The sequence below is a fragment of the Camellia sinensis genome, chromosome 13 (genome assembly GCF_055761805.1).
Source record: "Camellia sinensis isolate YWXY chromosome 13, ASM5576180v1, whole genome shotgun sequence".
Taxonomy (NCBI): domain Eukaryota; kingdom Viridiplantae; phylum Streptophyta; class Magnoliopsida; order Ericales; family Theaceae; genus Camellia; species Camellia sinensis.
Window position 1 is genome coordinate 86892865 of NC_138973.1, and position 13947 is coordinate 86906811.

General features: G+C 38.1%; 2 protein-coding genes across 2 annotated transcripts; both read right to left on the bottom strand.

Annotated features, from left to right (window-relative positions):
- Positions 1–11142: 11142 nt before the first annotated feature.
- On the bottom strand, positions 11143–11589 carry LOC145805534 (uncharacterized). The gene has a single exon (XM_082900692.1). It carries the CDS (start codon positions 11587–11589, stop codon positions 11143–11145), a length of 447 nt encoding a protein of 148 aa, XP_082756818.1.
- A 553-nt stretch (positions 11590–12142) lies between these two features.
- LOC145805535 (uncharacterized) lies at positions 12143–13705 on the bottom strand. The gene is made up of 2 exons (XM_082900693.1): positions 13242–13705; positions 12143–12686 (listed from the first exon to the last, which is right to left on the bottom strand). The coding sequence occupies exons 1-2, from the start codon at positions 13703–13705 to the stop codon at positions 12143–12145; spliced, it is 1008 nt and encodes a 335-aa protein (XP_082756819.1).
- Positions 13706–13947: the final 242 nt, after the last annotated feature.

Genomic DNA, 13947 nt, shown 5'->3' on the forward strand with positions numbered 1-13947 from the left:
CTTGATTGTTTGTAGCAGAGTAGCTTGAGTCTATTTGGTGCTGGATAATAAAGTTGTTTGTAACTTTTTTTTGGATATTAAAGTTGTTTATAACTTCTTTTTAAAAAAAAAAAATTGTGTCAAAATATTTTAATATAATTTTTATTTATAATTTATAAGATAGAAATAATTTAAATAAGTTAAAAAAAATTATTATTTAAAAAGGACTGAGCTTCTCTCCAATCCAAGGTGTTGTCCGAGCTTGAGGAACATATCACCGGTCCCTTTTCGATAATTTGAACCGTTTATTTTATACAGCCCTTCATGTTCCATAAAAAAACTTAGGTTAATTCGATAATTATAACATGTTCAATTTATTATGTTTGTCACCAAAAAAATAAATCATAAATTAAATAGATTATAATTATCAAATCGACTTAATTTCTTATAAATTATATGCACGGGAAAACCTACAAAATGAATTATTTAGATCACTAAAACAAAACTCATGGTAAGTTTCTTGAGTCTAGACAACACCTTTCAATCCATAATCGAAATTGACAAAAAATCAACTCCTCTAAAAGTCAAAAAAAAGGTTTTATCTTCTACTTTCTTTCTTGCCAACCTAAAAAAATTAGGTGCCTCAAACATGCCCATGGTGGGTGGTAGACTTATGGTTTTTGATTTTCTTGCAAGCATGCCATGTCAAATATGTAAAAGTAATTCATATAAATAAATTCCAAACTTTCGTATTCCTTACGTCCAAGTACCGTGTTATTCCAAACAATGTTGTTGAATCTAAAAACACAATGAATGTGAGTTACGCGGCGGGTGTGTTGCGGAAAAACCCCTCCGATGGTCAAGTTAGCACCCTTAGAGAGTAGAGGACAAAAGAAAAGATAGCTCAGTGTAAGGAAGATCACAGACCTGTTGCATGGAGGCACTGTAGGGTTTATATAGTTTGTGTGCTCTTGTTTGTCCTCCTCAGGACAGGGGATGTACTATCATCTCCCCGTATTATACGTATGTGTGCGACAATACTGCCAAACAACATCGACAACATAGCCAAACGGTATTGACGTGCACGAACAGTGTCACTACAAGATATTGCACTTTTGGCGACAACGTCAATTTTTCATTAACAAAAGTATATTTTTGGCAATACAGTGATCAATTTCGTCAGTAAAAGTAGATCTTTAACAACGCAATTACTAACGTCGCTAAAAAAACATAACATTCACTAGGCGCCAAAATTTTAAAAATTTTAGCGACGTAAGTTATTTTTAGGCAACACGATAAGTGCTGCTATTAGTCAATTTACTTTTGGCGATGACAAGTTGGCATGGGCAAATAGTTCAACATTTAGCGACGACAAAACTATTCGTCGGCCAAAATTTTGTTAGTGAAACATAATGGTTTGGTGGTTTGCATTTTTATTAGAACTTTTCGAAGGGATTTGGATTCTTTCAAGTTGGTCATCCAACTTGAACGTGCATTTTGAGGTTGACCTCGGTGATTCGAATCATTTACATTTTAAGACTTATTGAGTATAATTTCATATAAAAATTAAGATGATTGGACTTGATAGGTATATATTTAAATCATATTTGTTTGAGGTGACCATGTTTGGTTTATTTTTTAGGAAAATGCATGAGACCCCCTGTGGGGGTGCTGGGGGTCTCTTCTCATTGGCCCAAAAAACTTTTTTTTTTTTTTTTTTTGGGATTTTCAGCCAATGGCAGGCTCCCATGTGGCACTGGGGGTCACTAGGGGTCACTCCCACTAGGGGTCTCCAGCTGAGCCCTATTTTTTAACACTTGTTTCAAATTTTTTTTAAAAGAAATAAAAAAATTTAAAAATAAAATTGATTATCAATTTTACATAAATTTAAAGAGGATATGAGTAGTTTTTAAACATTTAAAAATGAAATAAGAAAAAAATTAGAAAACAAAACTCAAACCAAACAGGGACCTCACTTTTTTACAATCTCTCCCAAATTCCCCTCTTTTTTTGCTGGTATGTAAAAACCCCTCACCTCTCTCCACGATTTTCACTCGTTCTCTCACGATTTGAAGTTCTCTCTCTCTCTCTCTCTCTCTCTCTCTCTCTCACGGTTTCTTTCGTTTGCCGTTGCTGTCATTGTGCTACACCTTGCTACTTCATTCTGCTTCGGTAGGTCGTCCCTCTTTGCTCTATATACCACCCAAGGAATTTTGTTTCATTTTATTTATATTAGTGCATTTTTCCTCCACTCAGTTTTGGGTTGGAATTCTAGTATGGACCCAAGTTTGTCTAGTTCTAGATTTGATAAGAATTTGTATGGAACTAACCTGGCGCAATCTTATCCTTAAGCATGAGATCACCCATGAAGATGGATTAATGTCTCTCTGTTTAGGAAATAGATTAACTTGTTGTATATCATAAAAGAAATTAAAAATAATGTAGTAAATTGAAAAGGATATAAGATGACAATGATTTCTAGGATTTTAAAGGCCCAAAATTGCTATTCTATATTTGAAGAATATAGGGTCGTGGGTGCCAGAAATTGATTTTAAAAAAAAAAAAAAAGATCCAAAATACTTTTAGATATTATACTAGTCCAAAAAAAAAATCAACCTAAATTTAAAAAGATTAGACAAAATTTGATGAAGATTCAAAACTAATAACTGGTTTATGCAGTGAATTATTTAAACTAATAAATGATTGTTTTTACTTGAAAAAATTAAAAAGCGTATTTATTTGATGAGTTATTTGAAATTAATAGATGGTTATTTTCCAAATTTGATGAAACTTTTCTCTGTTGAAATAGAGCTAAATTTGACATTCCATTAAATTGCTTTATTTTATTTAACTTGAATAACATGTGTCAATAACATAAAATTATATAAACTTACTATATACAATATATTTCTATAACAATCTAAAACATAACCCTTTAAATTTAAAAATAGAACACAAATCTAGACTAGGACAAGACTCACACCACTTAAACACAGCCCCCAAAGCAGGCCCATCAATTGTTAGAACCCATCAAAATCTGTCAGTTATGTCTCTTATCATTAAATTTGTTTACTAGTAGTTTAAACAACAATGATTCATCCCATTAAAAATATCACCACTAATAGCATTAATGCATTAAAAAAGTAAAAAAAAAAAAAAAAAAAATACAACTTCAAGACCAAAACATCACATCATTAATGACGAGACCCACTGCCACCTAATTAGTGGGAGCACTAATTAGTGCTCCCAAGCATTTTTCTAATTTAAATTATAGATGGTGGTACAAGTCTTTTATCTTTGACTTCTCTTTTTCCTTTTTTGTTTTCCACTATTACAGCTTTATTGTTTGGAATCAATATACCATCCACTTTGTGAAGAAAATAATCAAAAAAAAAAAAAAAAAGAAAAAAAAAAAAGGGTTTAGTACTCCTTCAAGGGCAATGACATGAGATTATGCTAACATCAAGTTCAATATTAATCTTGATTTTTTGCTAATAAAATCTTAGAATCGATTATGTATACGGTCAATTAAAATAAGAAAAAATTTAAGAAAAACAAGAAATGAAGAAACTAAAAGGAAATTAATGGAATGCAAGTTAGAACTGTGTATCAAGACACAACACATAAGTAACCACCTCTAACAAATAGCCCAACACATGGCACTCTAACCTTATTCATGTACAGTCAATAACAACCTTTAGTATAGACCCAACCTAGCCGGGAATAAACAAAACCAAATGCTTGATGTTACCAGCAACAGTACGAAAAATATCCAAGTAATTCAACACTTTGTGGCATGATTGCTACTGTGTTGGGGCTGGTTTGGTTGTTGTCTTTGGGTGCTGATTTGTGGTACTTATATGGCAGGTTTAATGTTGTTGGTTTAGGTCTTAAGTATTGTTTGTTGCTTTTAGCTCGACTTTGAAATAGGGGAAGCAAGATTCCGTTAGTATTTGTTGTTTTGATTGTCTTTTGTTGTAATTGACTTCTTGCCAACCAAAAGTAAGCATAGAAGTAAGAACAAATTTTTTTTTTAGTATTTATGCTTGAAAATAAGCATTTAGAGGGAAAAATCATGAAATAGTCATGGAAAATGCCCAAGAATCAGTACGAACAACTTAGTAAGAATTAAACTAACTTGTAGAAACTCATGGAACAATCATAGGATTCCCCATTTTAAAATTAAGCTCAAATCTCCATTTTTTGGAACACTTTTTTTTTTTTTTTTTGGTGGGTACATTTCTTGAACACTTAAGGTTGAAAATTGGCATCCGGAGGGAAAACAATTTCAATTAACTATAGAAATACCCAATAATCAGTTCAAACACCTTAGCAAGGACCAAAGTGACTTATACAAACTCACCGAACAAGCACTAGACTCCCGATTTCAAAATTAAGCTCAAACTTGCATTTTTTGAACTCTTTAGCTTTAAAATAGGGAAAACTGTGTAATAATCATGAAAATGCCTAGGACTTGGTTTGAACACCTTATTAAGGACAAAAGTGACTTGTAGAAACTCACGATATAAGCACGAGACTTCTGGTTTGGCAATTAGGCTCATTTTTTTTTTTTTTTTTTTTTTTTTTTTTTGAGGAAACTTAAGATATAGTTATATTGCTCAAAATAGGACATTATGAAACACTAATAGCCCCCTGAAGATGCTAATTTTGCCAACAAATGGGCTGCTTGCACTACCTTCCTAGGTGCATGAGTTATACCAACAAAGTTTACCATTTTACAAAGGTAACATAATGAAAAGCAAAAGATGCTTCAGATTCCATTCCATTGCTTGTCCGACCTTAATTCTTTGGACTAACAATAAATATAGTAATTACCTTAACAATGTTGTCCACACACCACTTTAGTACCTCTAGACACGTTGTAGCTTCTGCTGTTAGAGCTGATGAAGTAACAAAAGAGAACTTCTTCACTATCTGATTTCCCCTACTGTCCAAGGCTATCCATATAACACCGGCATTGAAAGTGCTTTGCGACCACGAGCCATCGATTAAAAACCTAGCTGAAAATAAGGATGTTGGCACCAATTTTTATTGTTAGTAAGAACATAAGTATTCTTTAAGGGATCAATTTCCTGTGTTTGAACATTAGGATCTTCAATAGGATATGTTTCTAATTCATTTGGTTATTAAGTTTATGATATTGACCAGGTTTTCCACCACATTCTCAAAGGCAACTTTATTCTTATGAAGCTCAAACTTGCATGTATGAACACTTCACACTTAAAAATGAAACAAGTTTAACTAATTCAATTAATTTTAGTATATTTGTATATTACTTTTGAAGTTAATGTATTGATAAAATATTCATGTTTTTATCCTTTTGTTCACATGTTGGTGATGGACGTTCGTGGCTCAGTAGTGATATATATGGTCATTAAAGATATGATAATTTTTCGTTTCACATATAGCCATTCATTTTATTTTTCTTTGTTTCGTTTTATAGGTTATTTTGTTGAATATTTGGGTACTTTTTAGAATTATTATGTTTGGGATTGTTGGATAGTTTGACACATTTTAGGATTCTTATGTTTAGTATTGTAGGATATTTGAATGAAATTTGGGATATTAAAATGCATTGAAAATATTAATTTGTTACAATACTAATTGTTTCGATGTACTGTTAAGTTTAGTTTGTATTATTTGTTATATATAGATTTTTTTTGTATGTTTTACAGAGAAATATAGGTTATTACAAGGGGGGAAAAGTCACAAATGAGCATTTTATAGAAAATTATTGTCAAATGTGCACTATATATATGCTAGTTTTTTTACATTTTTAGCGACTCAATCAATTGTTGGTAAAAGAAATCTTATAAAAAAAATGTAAATATTTGCTAGTATTTTTGCCGATACAAATTTGTCGTTACCAAAAAGTAAAGCTTTTTTGACAAACAATTCATCAGTAAATGGCAACATTTGTCAACGTAAATGTGTTGCCAATAATTCACTTTTGCCAACTCATATTGTGTTGCTAGAAGTGTATTTTTTGCTGATGCAAATTTCTCGTAGCCAAAAGTAAAGCTTTCTTGACAAACAAATCGTCGGCAAATGGAAACATTTACTGACGTAAATGTGTCGCTAAAAGTTTACTTTTGCCGACTCATATTTTGTTGCTAAAAGTGTATTTTTTGCTGATGCAAATTTTGTTGGGAAAAGTGCCATACGATCATCATATTTGAATTACTTTTATCGACACAAGGTAAATTGCCAACGATAGATGAAGGCTTTTATCGACAACTATGTTTGTCACTAAAGGCATTACTTTTACTAACGTAATGATAATTTCGTTGGCAAAAAGTTTTGCCGACTCACTTTTGCCTACAGGTTGCCGATGTAGCTCTGTGTTGGCAAAACTCTTTGCCAACGAGTTTTCCCTTGTAGCAACATATTTTGTTACGCTGCGAAAAAATAAAATTTCTTGTAGTGTGGGTTCTTTTTTCTGCTCTTCAATTGGGCCACGTGGCAACTTTTACAGAGCTATCCACTATCCGGTGTGTGGCTGTTTGCAAGAGTAACTTCTACCTCGGTCAGGTCAGCCAAACTCGGTCATCTACAACTCGGCCAGGTCGAACTCGGTCCAAGATATCTAGTCAGTCATCTAGAACTCGGTCAGGTTAGTCAAACTCGCTCAAGCCAGCCTTATCTGGCATTGAGCCAAGGTCGACACGATTAGCCTGCTCGCAATTGAGTCACCGATCTCAATCATTCCTCTGTCTCGTCGAGGTCGAAAGCTACTCATTAGTCTAGTTAAGAGAAACACTACCATTATATTGACCTCAATATTGAACTGAGTTGATTGAGTACCTCGACCCAACGCTAGGTATCTTTCCGGACTAGCTGTAAGGCCCATGACAGCAGTCTTAATCCTGACTTAGCTCGATCCATTTGTGCGGTGCAAATCTCCCTCTCAATGCCCCCTTAATCTGGTTTGCTTTAGCATGAGTCGGATTACCATAATTAGCCAAGCTTGATTCCACGGTTGGTTCACTAATCTGTCCAGTGCAAATCTGGCGCTTCGGAGAACACGGTCCCCGCACTATTCTGACATAACATCGGGGACATGCGTCGCTTCGTCATGATGATGGGCACAATTTCCCAAGAAATCTTTCAAATTTTGGCGTCCCCGTACTTTCTATACACATACTGCCTCTGCTTTCCCTTTGCCATTCACTGTTCATCTTCTTTGCCGATTGCACAACCTGAGAAACAAAGCTCCCAATATCTATTTTTCACATTTCGTGCCCAAATCGAAGAATTTCTCTCATAGATTCGGCGTTACCATCACCTTCAAAGCACCTTGCACCAATTGGGACTTCGATTGAAGCTTCTAATCTATAAGTTTCTTCATTCCCGTCAACATGTTTTACTATTCTTCATGTTTTTGAATTCATACTGTTATTACTAGCATGTTAAAGATAATAATAAAACCCAAAAACCACTAAAAACTAGGAAAAGCACGAGTTCCGAACCATACCTAGTGCTCAATCGCCCCTGTCATGATTTCCCAACACACAGTTCATCCTCTAGGATGAACGCAGAAAGAACTAGGTCAGACCGAGCAAAAAACCACCTTTTGATCCAAAATCACAACCCAATTGGGTAAACTTCATGTTTGCCAAGTCTGAAGAAACCGAGCTATGAATAAATTAACTCCTTAGGCCGCGCAACCGAGCAAAATCCGCTTCGCTCAGTCGAGTTAGGACTTCTCGTCATTATGTAACCGAGCTACACTTGTCGAACGAGCCAAAACCCAACTCCTCTGAACAACCGAGCTAAAACTCCAGCTCGTTTGAATGACGGAGCTAAAACCTCATCTCGTTTGAACGACAGAGCTAAAACCCCAGCTCATTTGCCTGATCGTGCTATCACTTGCACTTTAAATTTGATTTCCACTTATGCATAGTCCTAGATGACTAGGCACACCAACACAAGTGCTTTCAAAGACTGAGCAGGCATTGCATATTTTGACCAACGTCCTCTGCCGAGCAAATTAAACCGAGCTACATGGGGCAATATCGCTTCATGGTAAACACGCCAGACGCATTAGCCGAGTTCCGTGAAAAATACGGCGTCCCAACCAACGTGCACTTCGAGCTCGGCAATGAAGAGATCGTTTCTTGGGGCAAGTCACCATGTTATCAATCACCGAAGGGGGGGCTTCGCTTCCCGATTCAGCCTTTAATATGTGAGTTCTTAAGACGCATTAGGCTATGCCCCACACAAGTGTCTACCAATATCTTCCACATAATTAACAGAGTAACCGAGCTCAATCACAAGCTCGATTTGAACCTTGGACTGGTTGAAATATTACACCAGTACACACTTGGTCACACCAGTGATGGATTTGACTGGTATTTGAAAATAAGGCCGGGCAGAGAGTGTCTCGTAACCAGCACGTCAAATAAAGATCTTCATGACGACGATTTCTTTTGGGTAATCGACAACTACAAAACTGCTGACATACCTAGCTGGTATATTAGCAAATATAAAGGCTCAGCATATAAGCCAGATTTCAAAACCAGTCAATTCATTTTCATCTTGTTTCACCAAGCTAACAGACTTCTTTTGCAGGTATAGCCGAGCTGCAAGCCTTGTACCCTCACCCAGATGAGGTGGCATTGAGAACCGTGCTATAATACAAAAAACGAAGCTGTCATGACCTGCTCGGTTACGTGCCGAGTTACCTATATTCGGAAAAGCGAAAGAGTAAGGTCATCGATTTCCTAACTGAGCCCTCACGTCTGCAAGACATTCCTTTGATTCAGCTAACCAAGAAAGAAGAGATGGCAAAAAGGAATGGGATCAAGAATCTCATCACCGCCACCTCCCAAGAACTACCGAGAAGCATACTTCCACCCGCTCCAACAACCGGTGAAGGTTCAGCAACCGTGCTGGCCTTGGCCTCCTCCGCTGCCGAATCCTCTGACACACAATCTCGCCAGGCTGGCAAAAGAGCTCGCTTAACTGATCCTTTGACTGAGCTTATAGCTGAGCTAAGCAGTGAACATGTAGCAGAGGTTGAGCCAGCTCTTGTCTGGTAGCCAAAATTAAGGTACTAGGGCAATAACATCCTCACCATTGCTTCTATCAAAGGGAAAAGGAACACTTCTTTGCCTTTGATTTGTCCAACTTCTTGGTGACATGCTTGGGACCGACCACGTGCCAGACACCAGGATGGTCAAATCTGTGGTGAAGTCCATGACCAGGGTAACTGTTGCACCAAAAATTGGTTAACTATTTGCTCGGTTTGGCCTTCTAATTGTTTTCATCTTGTATGCGATCCAAAAGACCCACATAGTGATGGAACACGTAGTCAATTTACAACAGAATGTGATTGAAACCACCACGCAAAGCAAGTATTTCGAGGCCGAGCTCGGGCGGGCCAAATCTTCTCTGGAGCTGGCCAATGCAGACAATGCTAGGCTCTTTGGCCAGCTTGGCAACACTAAGCAGGAAAGGGACACTACGTGCTCCGAGCTCGAAGAGTTGAAGAGACAAGTGGCTGAAGCCGAGAAGATAGCCAAAGACTAAGTCTTCAAGGAGGCCAATGAGAGCTACATGAAGCAGGTCAAGGCCACAAAGGACATCTTCGTCCAATCCAGCTAGAAACTAGTTTGCGAGAAGCTTGGCCATGAGGTTATGACCGAGGTGTTCACTACTCCTCCCCCTCACTTCCGATTGGCCTACATGGTCTTTTAGGTTGAGAATGTCTTCAGTGCCTTGCAAGAGGAAGAGGCAGATGAAGAGGTAGAAATTACATCAGCTAAGCTTGGTGGAGGCGGAGATGCTACTAGAACTGAGCAAGAAAGAGCTGATGTTGGTGATGACTTTGCTAATGATTTGTCCCCTCTTATTTAACTTGTTTATTTTCTTCTTTTTTTTCTTTTGTTTCTGAACGTTGTAACTGGGCTATCTGCCCCAATTTTTGTACTTAATTTTTTCATCAATGAAAATTTTGCAAGCCTTTTTCCATCTGTGATATTTGCGTGATGCATGCTTATTAAACACCTCGGCTATCAACCCAACCTGTCGAGCAAATTCAACTCGGTAATAAATCCATGGTCGAACAACTCATCAACCAAATCTACCGAGCAAAAATCAGCTCAACAATGACCTAAAGTTGAACAAACTAACCCTTTCTGTCAAGCAAAATCAGCTCAGTACTAGCTTAAGATTTGAATAAATCATGCATCTTGCCAAGCTAAAATCTATTTTGGCAAGGAATACAACTGTTAGACAAACCACCATCTTTCCATCTTGCTGAGCTAAAATCTGTTTCGACAAGGAATACAACGGTTGGGCAAATCACCAACTTTTCGTCTTGCCGAGCTAAAATCTGCTTCGGCAAGGAACACAAGAGTTGACCAAATCACCAACTTTTCATCTTGTCGAGCTAAAATCTACTTCAACAAGGAATACAACTGTTGGGCAAATCACTAACTTTCTATTTTGCCATGCTAAAATTCGCTTCTGTAAGGAACAGAACAATTGGGCAAATCACCAACTTTCTATCGTGCCGAGCTAAAATCCGCCTCAACAAGGAATACAATAGTTGGGTAAATCACCAACTTCTTATCTTGCTGAGCTAAAATCAGGTTGGCAAGGGGGTTTGAGTTGAACCAAACATCAACTCATTTTGCTGAGCAAAACCAGCTTGGCATAGTACTTTGATTTGAACAAGTCATCAACTTGTCTTGCCGAGCAAAACCAGCTCAGTAGCCCATTGCTCTTTGTCCTTGGCAACACGTCAGAAAGGAATGAAAATAAAACTACAATTTCCATGTGAAATAAACCATTGTATCCATTACATTAACAAATTTACAACAAAGTTTGGAAAATTACATCATGAAATGAGGAGGTTACATTGAGAGCGAGACTATAAGAAGAATGACTTCAAATTTGTTACATTCCATGGCCTGGGTATGGCTTGGCCATCTAGACATTCTAGGTGATATGTCCATTTGCCTGCCAAATCGGTTATCTTGTAAGGTCATTCTAGGTGTATTCATTACATTAACAAATTTACAACAAAGGTTGGAAAGGTTAATGCATCCATTACATTAACTAGGTGTATCCTTCGTAGTTTGCTCCTAATTTTCCTTCACTTGGTATCAAGGTGTTGTCTATTACTTTGAGTAAGGCCTAATCCCCGATTTTGAACTGTCTGGGATAGACTATTTTGTTGTATTTCCTGGACAACTCTTGTTGGTGTATTGCGATATGGATTAGCGCATTTTTTCTTCGTTCTTCCATGAGGTCCAACTCCAGGGCGATGGCTTCTGCATTCAAATCTGGTTCAAAGTTTTCACTCAAGATAGTAGGTATGCCGATTTCTAGCGGGATAACCGCTTCCATGCCATATACCAAGGAGAAATGCATCTCCCCCGTTGAACGTCTTGGTGTTGTCTGGTAACCCCATAGGACATTAGGAAGTTCCTTGGTACACTTGTCTTTCGCTTTCTCCTGCCTCTTTTTCAATCTATCCAGAATGGTCTTGTTTAACACTTTCGTTTGGCCATTCGACTGAGGGTAAGCCATTATTGAATTGTAAAATTCTATCTCTAACTCTTCATAGAATCCTCTAAACATTTTTTCATCAAATTGGGTGTCGTTGTCGAAGATTAGAGCCTTGGGGACTCCGAACCGCGTTGTCACATTTTGCTAGACAAATTTCTTCACATCTTTCTCTTTAATGGTCGCCAGAGGCTCAACTTTCACCTATTTGGTGAAGTAATCTGTCGCTGTAATGAAGAATTTGCGGTTGCTAGGTGCGGTTGGGAGTAGTCCCACTATGTCTAGCCCCCACATTGCGAATAGCTAAGGACTTTTAAGAGAGAGTAGTACTCTGGCCGGTTGATGAATCTGGTGTGCAAAATTTTGCCATTTTTCACATTTTCTCACGTATTTTTGTACGTTGGCTAGCATGCAAGGCCACCAATACCCTTGTGAAATAGCGTGGTAAGCTAGAGATCTACCGCTGATGTCGCTTCTACACATACCTTCATGAGATTTTGAAAAGAAAGGCTTTGACTTTGCTCGGATGGACGCACTTCAAGTAAGGTCATGTGAATAACTTTTTGTACAAGATGCCAAAAAGAGATAGCCCAAATCGCTCAGATTTAACTTGGATTTTGTTTGCTTCTTACTTATCGGTCGGCAAGACCTTGTCCTTCAGAAAGATTATGATGGGGTCCATCCAAGAGAGTCCTAGCTCGACGCAGAGGATCTCTACCACTTTTAGTTCTTCAATGCTGGGTCTTGAGAGGAATTCAATTAGTAGAGGGCCAGGTCTTGATTTGTCGGCCATAGAAGCTAAATTGGCTAACTCATCTGCCCGGCCATTCTCTTCGCAACCAATTTGTTCGACTCTAATTGCTTGAAATTTCTTAAGCTCTTCCCTTATGAGGGTTCGATATTTGGCCATTCTACTATCCGTGGCTTCATATTCTCCAGACACTTGGTTAATAATGAGTTGGGAGTCGTTATAAACCATTAACTCTGATACTTTTAATTGGAGTGCACTTTTTAGTCCGGCAAACAATGCCTCATACTCAGCCTCATTTAATGCTGGGAACCGGAGTGTAATCGAATGTTCTACGGTCAAACTATCCGGTGAGATCAAAACTATGCCCAATCTAGCACCATGCCTGTTTGAAGCATCATCAGCGAAAAGTTTCCATATTTCCCTGATGAACAACTTCCAACATTCTGAGGGTTCTCACAATTTTTATAGAACCTTGCATTCGTTGTCTTTGTTGTTTGGTTTGGCTGTATCTTTGTGTGGCGGTTTAGCTATTTCCACTTCGAGCGCGCCATTGATGGTTGTAAGTTATATGACCTCATCCCCCCAACGATGTGTCGCTGACAGATTGTTCTGTTATTCCCAAACTCAACAACACATTGTTAGGTCCTGTTTGTTCTTTAGTTGGTGGGTTGATGGTCTAGTGCACAATTTTCGCTACGCCTTCCCCACTTTGTTTGGCAGGTAAGTTTGTATCAACTAGAAGGAGTATAGGCCTTGCAATTTTCGCAATGCCGTTTTCGCTTAGCTTGGTTGACTCAGTGGGACGTGTTAATGGGATAGTAGGCTTTGCAATTTTCGCGAAGCCCACTACCCTTTGTCCAATTGCGTTTGAAAGATTTACCAGGAAAACTAGATGAGTCCCTGGTGAGAACTTTGCAACAAAATCAGCCAATGCTTGGGCTTTAGTGTGGTTCTAGATTGAAACTTGATGTCAAACCGTCCCAATTCGACTGTCCACTTCAAGATCTGACCCGAGAAGTCTGCTCTCTCAAATAAGGCCTTTAGTGGGAACTTGTTCAACACTATGATCGTGTGAGCGTGAAAATAGTATGCCAACTTCCTAGAGGCCATCATTAGTGCTAAGGCAAGCTTTTCCAATGGCAAGTATCTCGATTCTACTGGAAGCAATGTTGTGCTCACATAGAAGATCGAAAGGTGTTGTATGCTTTCTGCCCTAACAAGCACCGCACTAATGACGTGCTGGGAGACGGCCAAATAAAGGAAAAGTTCTTCACCCAATATTGGCGTCACGAGAAGTGGGGCGGATGACAAGTATATCTTCAAGTCTGCCAACGCTTGGTTGCATTCCTCATCCCACGAGAACTTCGATTTCAAAGCCTGGAAGAAGGGACAGCAACTATCTGATGACCGGCTTATAAATCTATTAATTGCAGCTGCCATCCAGGCAAGATATTACACATCATTTCTTGAATTTGGCTGCTTCAACTCCTGTATAGCCTTGATTTGGGAGAGATCCACCTCTATTCCTCAATTTGTCACCAAGAACCTAAAAACTTTTCTAATCTGATGCTAAAGGCGTATTTAGACACATTGAGGCACAACTTATGCCGCTTAAGGACCGCGAACATCTCCACTAGGTCGATCAGGTGATCGGTCTCATTCCTACTTTTGATTACCATGTC

What these genes read in the sequence shown, in the direction of transcription:
- LOC145805534 (XM_082900692.1), bottom strand. Translation starts at nt 11,589, where the DNA reads ATGTTTAGAGGATTCTATGAAGAGTTAGAGATAGAATTTTACAATTCA.
- LOC145805535 (XM_082900693.1), bottom strand. Translation starts at nt 13,705, where the DNA reads ATGGCAGCTGCAATTAATAGATTTATAAGCCGGTCATCAGATAGTTGC. An exon ending in TGGACAGTCGAATTGGGACG is followed by an intron (nt 12,687 to 13,241) that starts GTTTGACATCAA and finishes GTTGTTCATCAG; the next exon opens with GGAAATATGGAAACTTTTCG.